Below are 7,738 nucleotides of genomic sequence, written 5' to 3'. Positions count from 1 at the left end.
TCAATTATTTTTAAAAAAAAAAAAAAAAAAAAAAATTAGAATACACTTATGGACTGGCATTTTGGTTTTCAAATTAGTTTCTATTTAATCCTTCAATTTCAAAAATAGTGTAACATGTTTCATCCTGATATTTGAATTTGATTTCTAATTGAAGTTTGAAATCGGTCTCTAATTAGTATTTTAATATAGAAAAAAGTTCCAAATTATTTGTGGCTCTAAGGGAAGATGTTGAGTTTCTTCTTAAATTCTCAATCCTTTTCTTTTTGTACATTATTTGCAGCTTGACATTTTCACAAGCGGCAGTTGTTGCATTTTTTAGCAATCTTGCTGATGTTGGCCATCATGCTTCAATAATGGTTAGTCTTTTGATCCAAGAATCTAATCTGGGTCAGTTTTTGTCAAATTTTTAGTTATAATTTCATTCAACTTATTTGGTTTACTTTTAAATAGAAAGTTTTAGTCATGGTTGATCACCCTTATCTCACTCCCATCGTAGATTTTTGTTTGGCTCACTATAGATTTTACATCCACCACAGACTCTCAAGCGTGCCTATTGAATTTTAATTGAACTTGTTTTGGACAAAATCGATATGCTGACCTATGTTTGATTTTCCATCTACAGTACTATTTAAAAGCCAAATTTCACTTTGACAAGGATAGAATTGCTGATTTGATGGTGATTTCTGGGGCTGCTTCGAGTATTTCACAGGTATTTCCAAGCTATTTTATTTTAGTTTGTATTTGTCAGTTATCTGTTGAGAATATGTTAAAAGAAAATAACTAATGCTCTAGACTATTGCTTAAGCTTACATTTTCCAACCCAGTGGTGATAGCACAATATCCATCTTTGTTCCATGTGTGTGTTCTTAGTTCTTACCATTAAACGAATCATTGCAGCTACTTTTAATGCCCATCTTGGTTCCTGCGCTAGGAGAGTATAGGTTGCTCTCAGTTGGGATCTTTTTCAACTGCATTCATGTAAGCTCTCTAACATTCTTCTTACTTCTTGACTTAAAAGTTGTGAATGTTATTCTAATTATCCAACTTCATATTAAGAAATTTGAAAATGGCTAGATTCTTAACTTTGTTTTATGGGCTTTTGAATGCAGATGCTTCTTCACAGCTTAGCTTGGTCCGAATGGGTACTTTGCAAATATATTGTCAATGCAGTTTAATTCTTTTAATAAATTCAGTTCATTATTTTATATATTACTTTACTTATTTGAAGTTCAATTCTTCTTCATAAATTACATCACGCCATGAAATGACTAACTTTGCTGTCATGCAACAGGTTTCCTATGTTGCTGCAATGTTTTCTGTTTTGTATATTTTCTGGCAACCTTGCGTGAGTGTCAAACTTCTTTATATTTAGAGTTTGTTATTCCCGACTGATAACTTGATTGAACTTAATTTGTTTCACATATATAATCTGCAGTTGCAAAGCATAGTATCGAAACAAGTTGGCGCAAGGGAGCAGGTTAGTTTTCAAGAACAACTTCAACATTGATCGGTCAAAAATACCTAATACAACCTGTCTATTTATAGTCTTTACATGACGATGGTATTGACTGATAAATTTCAAGTTAATTGAAAAGTAACAACATAAATAAACTAATTTTGCTAAATCAAACAACCATGTGATTATGCATTTACCTAAAAAAGAATCTGCCCTTGAGTTTGGGCAGATAAAAATAAAAGAAGAAACTCTAGCTGGTTTTGGTGGATTAAAATAATGGACTAAACCAACACCAACAACTCTTATAAACTCTGATTCATGACATGTCACAAGCGTTCAAATAGAACTGAACTTCGGTTTTTTATTACTTGTAACCTTGAATGAAAATGAAAATGACTTGTAAACAAATCAATTTTACCAAATCAAAATATGTAACTAGATGTTAGCAAAATATGACTTTTGTTGTAACCAAAAATCAAAATATGCAACCAGATTTTTTAAGAATCTCATTCTTGACTTTTGTTGTTTGACATAACAATATTCTTGGATTTGATTGATTATCAGGGTAAGGCTCAAGGATGCATTTCAGGCATATCTTCATTTGCCAATGTTGTTTCTCCATTTGTATTCTCCCCTTTAGCAGGTTACTTGATTAAATTTTCTATATATAGTACAATGCAACAACCAGAGATGATAACATTAACAAATTTTTGATGTTTTCAGCTTTGTTTCTCTCTGATAACGCTCCATTTCATTTCCCTGGATTTAGCATCATGTGCACTGGATCTGCTGCGGTAAGAATCTTTTTTCCACTCCATTAACCGATGCCTATGGCTGCTCTGTCGAAGGGATTTAAGTTTAAATTTCTATTTTAGTTTTATGATATGATTTGTGTTTGACTAATCTAAAAAATTCCCCAAAAGTGCCTCGCATTTTTTTCTTAATAAAAAAAGTACCTCGCATTTATCACATGTTAAATTTTCCAAAACATCCATATTCTTAGCATATGTTAATTGTTTTCTTATATGGTACATTTTTCTTTTGGATGTGAAAAAAAAGACCATGATATATGCTCTTATGGTTGCAAATTGCTCTATTCTAATTTTTCAAAAACCTTTAGTCTCTCAACTATGCTCCTTTTCTACTTTTATTGGTTACTTCTAAAGAAAACATGTAACAAATTTACAATAGTTCTACATTTTTATTTGGGAGCAACAAAAAAAAAAAAAAAAAAAAAACTAACATTCATGACTACTTTTTGTTATTTCTAAAGAAAACATGTTACCTTAGAAGTTGCTTAGAATGGTGGTATTGATAATGATGCTTGGAGAGCTTTAAAGTTATACAATATATTAAAAATTATGAAGATTTGGCAGGGGCCAAAAAGGCTAATTCAATCATGAACTTATTTTTGTGCCTTTTGAACACTTATTTTGTTCCATTTGATGGAAATCTTTTATTTATGTGGCAGATGATAGCATTTGTTCAGAGTATGATGATAAAGATTCCTACAAAACCCTGCATCATCAGCCATGTGGATGTGGAAGCCTAGTTCGTGTAATTCTTCCCCTCCCATATTTTACTTGTTAAATAGTGTAAATGTTTGAATATTATTTGTTTTTCAAAACTTAGGAAATTAAGGGATAAGAATAGTTTTCCCCCATAATTTTTGTTAATAGCAATTTGTAAGAGTCCTGTAAAAACATGATCATCATATAGTTCAAATGGCTATTCATTAAAATTCTGGAAGGAAAAATAATTTCTGATAAGAAAATTCCACTTGATGACATAACTTTTTGGAAATTTGGCTTTTATTGTATTTTTACTTGGATTGGAACTTGAGAATACTATTGCTTTGAAATTTTAACCTTTTACGTGTGTAGTGGGAAAATCGAACCTTTGACTTCGAGATTGATAGTGTAAGCACTATGTTAGTTGAGCTATACTCATTTTGGAAATATGTTTAAAATATATATTGATATTATACTATTTAGGGTAAATTGTAAAAATAGATCCTAAAGTATGGTGGTAATTACAATTATACCCTCAAACTTTCAATTGTAAAAGTTGAACCTTCAAACTTGTATACGTATTAAAATTGGATCATCAAACTTAGAAAAATTATTTTAAATGATAAAAATATTGAAATTATTTACAAATAATAGTAAAATATTACAGTTTATCGCGGTCTAGCACAGATTGACGTTGAAGTTTTGCTATATTTGTAAATATTTTGGTTCATTTTTTTTATATTTGAAAATAACCTTCAAACTTAAATAATTGTAGAAATTATAATAATTGTATAGGTTTAAATGTTCATATATATATATATATATATATTCCATTTGAGGGTCTAATTTCTACAACTATTACAAGTTTGAGGGACAAATTTTGATATTTATATAAGCTTGAGAACTAAATTTTTAATTGATACTTTGAGAGTGCAATTGCAATTGCCACGATATTTAAGGGTGGTTTTTATAATTTTACAAAGTAGATGCCTCTTTCATTAGTAAGGTAAATCTTGAAAGTATAGGATAAGAAAATTATAAAATAAAGGTGTACAATTCAAGAAAATTATAAAATAAAGGTGTACAATTTTGGTTTCTAAACTTGTACGTGTTGAATGTATGATAGTTGAACCCTTTGGTCATTCAATCTTGAGTTTTCAGAATAAATTTGAGAACAAATTAAAATATCAATCTTAGGATGTAAGGCTGTGATTGCTAAAATTCAAAGCTTTTTGGCATTGCAAAGATTGAATTATATTCATCTATATATAACATATGTGTAAAATTGGAGGATTTGCCAATTAATATTAAGAATTTTAATTTGTATTTTTGCTATCTATATATACACAAAATATTAAAAAAAAATATCATGTGTTAATTTCAATATGAATATGCTTTTCCAAAAAAATCTCGATATGAATATGAAAGGAATATGACATATAAATAATTTGGGAGTAAAAACAATTTAAATTAAGTAATAGAAATATTCGTTAATGAGATGATAACGATATTTTATTGAAATATTTTTAAAATTAAAATTTCAATATTCATATCTACTTGGACAATTTAATGCTAATATGTTTCCATAAAATCTAATACTATGGTTCCGTTTAATAACAATTTCATTTTTAATTTTTTTTCTACTTATATTTATTTAATCTAAGTTTCCAATTATGATTTTCATATTTTCTTTTAAAGAAATCCCTCTTAGTCGAAAGCTATAAACAAAAACATTTTTTTGAAAACATTTTTTTAGTTTTCGAGATTTGGCTTGATCTTTGAAAGTGTTAATAGTATATAAACAACAAAGCATATAAATTTGTGAATAGAATTACCCGTTTGATAACCATCCGATTTTATATTTTCAGTGCTTGAAAATTATATTTTTTTCTCATAAATTCCAAACCATGATTTTATTTTTTCTAAATGGATAATTGGATTCTTAGCTAAATTCTAAAAACAAGAATAAATTTTGAAAAACTATATATATTTTTAGTTTTCAAAGCTTGGTCTGGGGTTAAATTAAAAAATAACGTGATTTTTAAAAGTAATAATAAAAATTAGGTACATAGGAAAGAAATTTCAAAAGTAGTGTTGAAGACAAAAGTATTGAAAAAACAGGGTAGTTTTTGGTAGAGGAAAAAATCGTATACCTGGTACACAATTATGTTTCAATCTAGTCAGCCATGTGAACCTGATCAAAGGACCAAACTCGTGGACAAGGTCCACAATTTTATTATTTGTATTTTTTTTTCCATTTTGATTGTTTTTTAATCTCTAACTAACAATTTTCTTTTTAGTATCAAAAACAATTTTGATTATTTTTTTTATTGTTTTATTCTTGATCTTTTATATCATACTCATTTACTAGATTCAGTATCTCATGATAAAATGTAATTTCATTAGTTCTTTAATTTCAAAATAGAAGTTTACATGAAATCAAAAGTTTGAATTACAAGTCACTCAGTTTTCCACAGGGGGTCACCTTTGTGTGCCTCTAGATTAGCTTTGCCTTGGTGCCGTTGTTGTCTACGAGGAATACGTCTTCGATCAGTGTTAACAATAATATTGAGTCATCTTTTCTGCTGAGTAATACTCTCTACATTTACCAATGTTTTGTCACACATTGAACCTAACTCTAATAAATTGTGTTGATCTGAATATTGTTGTACATCTTGGACAAAATTATTCTGTATGATGACAAAATTAATACTAAATAATGTTCATATCATATATTTGGGAAATGTAAGATAATAAAACTATTACTATGCAGTAATAGTAAGTGTCATCAGGTGTGATAAATCGTCTCATTATGGATTCATACTAGGAAAATTAGTCATCTGATACAGCTGGTTCATTTGTTATTTCTCCTTATGCACAAAAATCATGACGTGCATGCCAGTGCTGTATATATTCTATGTGAATTTGGCACTAGTCTTGGTCATGTTTACCTCTCAAATCAATCTAGTGTAGTATCGGGAATATATAGCACAATGGAGGTATTGTTTATTGCAGATCGAACTGTCTCAACACATGATCTGGTTGATGTCACTCTACTATATGGAAGCATATAAGAGAGCTAACGGTCAACTAAATGTCTTGACTATTGGGGTTGATGCCCTAAATCTCTTAGGATCCTATAGTTTGTAAACATTATTGAACAAACTCATTATGTATTTAATAAAATATTATATGATATTTTATTTATTGTCTATAAAATATATGATATTTGAGTTTCATTAACCACAAACTAATAAACTAACATCTAAGGTTATCTATGTAACTTAAACATGTATGTGAAACATACGAGTGGATCATGTTTAAGTAATAACCTAAATGTTTTGTAGTAAATAGATAAGGCTGAGTACCTTATCCTGATAACACTATGAGTATGTCCCATTTTGTAGGTGTTACAATTGTTGTAAAGTGCTACAAATGATTTGATCCTGATCATTCATGTATAGACATGTGAGTGAGGATATTCTATACAAAGGAGTTTGTATAAGACTAGACTACAAAATGTTTAATCTCATTATATAACGTCTTTCAAAATAGAAACTTACATTTCACCAGGATGACCATAGGTAACATGACCTGAATCCTGAGTGAATTGTGAATTTCTACCTATGAGGGCGGTCCTTTGATTTGTATGGGTGCGAGCGGCCAGAGCGCCAACTCAACAAGCCTACCATTTTGAGGATTCGTCTGATTGGAGAGCTAGGAACATAGCTACACAAGATGAAATTCACTCATTCCCTGAGGCAGAGGTAAGTAGATATATTGCTCCCTTAAGGGTTGATTCCGAGTCTTGAATAATGTGGTGCCACACCCTCTCTTAACCCGAGAGAGGTTTAGTCATAGTTGGACTATGATCTATTGTTCATTAGAGGGATCGGTGGTACTTAAGGATTTAGATGTAATTACAGAGGCAATACGGTAATTTGGCCTAGCTGTACTTTTGAGCAATTTGTGAAGGGTCATCATACTGTTGATTGGTTATATCCAATGGACACAGAAATATATCTGTAGTGCGAAGAGTGCAGTTGTCGATCTTTAGTGGAGTGCCCGACAGTTAACAGATGGTGAATAATTTAATTAAAGAACTTAATTAATTATTCATGTACTGTTGGAGATTCAAGATACATGTCCATGAGATCCCCTTGGTAGCTAAATAAGATTAATTGAGAATCAATTTTTGGATTTATTTGAATTGTTCAAATTAATAGAGGGATAATTAAGTTGTTTCAATTATATGTAATATAATTATCATAATGTATTTGATATATTGTAGCTTAATCAGAAGAAATAAATATTTGAATGAGATTCAAATATAGTTTCTATGAATTAGATTCATAGTTGTTAAATTTAATATAAATAAGATTTATATTAAATGACAAATAAAAGAGAAAAGAAACTATAGCTTATATTGTATGTGATACAATATTAAAACTATAGGTTATATGTTATATTTGATATAACATATAATATATATATATATATATATATATATATATATATATATATATATATATATATATAATATGATAAGTTAGTTATCATATTTATATTTATATTATTATTATTTTAATAATAAGGAAGGGAGTTACGACTCCCTTCCCCTTCTTTTCTTTCCACACGTAAGTTGGTGACAGTTATATTTAGCAAGTAGAAAAGAAAATTTTCTTCTTCTTCTTGCTAAATGTTGTTGAACGGTCGAGATAGCGAAGAGACGATAGAAGAGTTCTGTGTGTTTGAGTTTTTGAGAAAGTTC

The 7,738-nt window shown here is 29.2% G+C and overlaps 1 protein-coding gene across 2 annotated transcripts in view; it reads left to right on the top strand.

Moving 5' to 3' along the window:
• Positions 1 to 3,230, top strand: part of LOC120076312 (uncharacterized) — an 8,180-nt gene extending 4,950 nt beyond the window's left edge. For both annotated transcript variants that reach the window (XM_039030076.2, XM_090313008.1), the window contains 9 exons: positions 281 to 356; positions 623 to 709; positions 898 to 978; positions 1,110 to 1,142; positions 1,292 to 1,345; positions 1,436 to 1,477; positions 2,021 to 2,099; positions 2,180 to 2,250; positions 2,928 to 3,230. In XM_039030076.2, the coding sequence (XP_038886004.1) occupies positions 281 to 356; positions 623 to 709; positions 898 to 978; positions 1,110 to 1,142; positions 1,292 to 1,345; positions 1,436 to 1,477; positions 2,021 to 2,099; positions 2,180 to 2,250; positions 2,928 to 3,008 (604 nt within the window). In that variant the 3' untranslated portion in view covers positions 3,009 to 3,230. The remainder of the gene's footprint in view (positions 1 to 280; positions 357 to 622; positions 710 to 897; positions 979 to 1,109; positions 1,143 to 1,291; positions 1,346 to 1,435; positions 1,478 to 2,020; positions 2,100 to 2,179; positions 2,251 to 2,927) is intronic.
• The last annotated feature ends 4,508 nt before the right edge of the window (positions 3,231 to 7,738 follow it).

This window comes from Benincasa hispida, chromosome 4, assembly GCF_027475165.1.
Source record: "Benincasa hispida cultivar pf3 chromosome 4, pf3_genome.v1.1, whole genome shotgun sequence".
Classification (NCBI taxonomy): Eukaryota; Viridiplantae; Streptophyta; class Magnoliopsida; order Cucurbitales; family Cucurbitaceae; genus Benincasa; species Benincasa hispida.
Note: the sequence above shows the minus strand (reverse complement) of the source record. Positions and strands in the feature narration are given on the sequence as shown.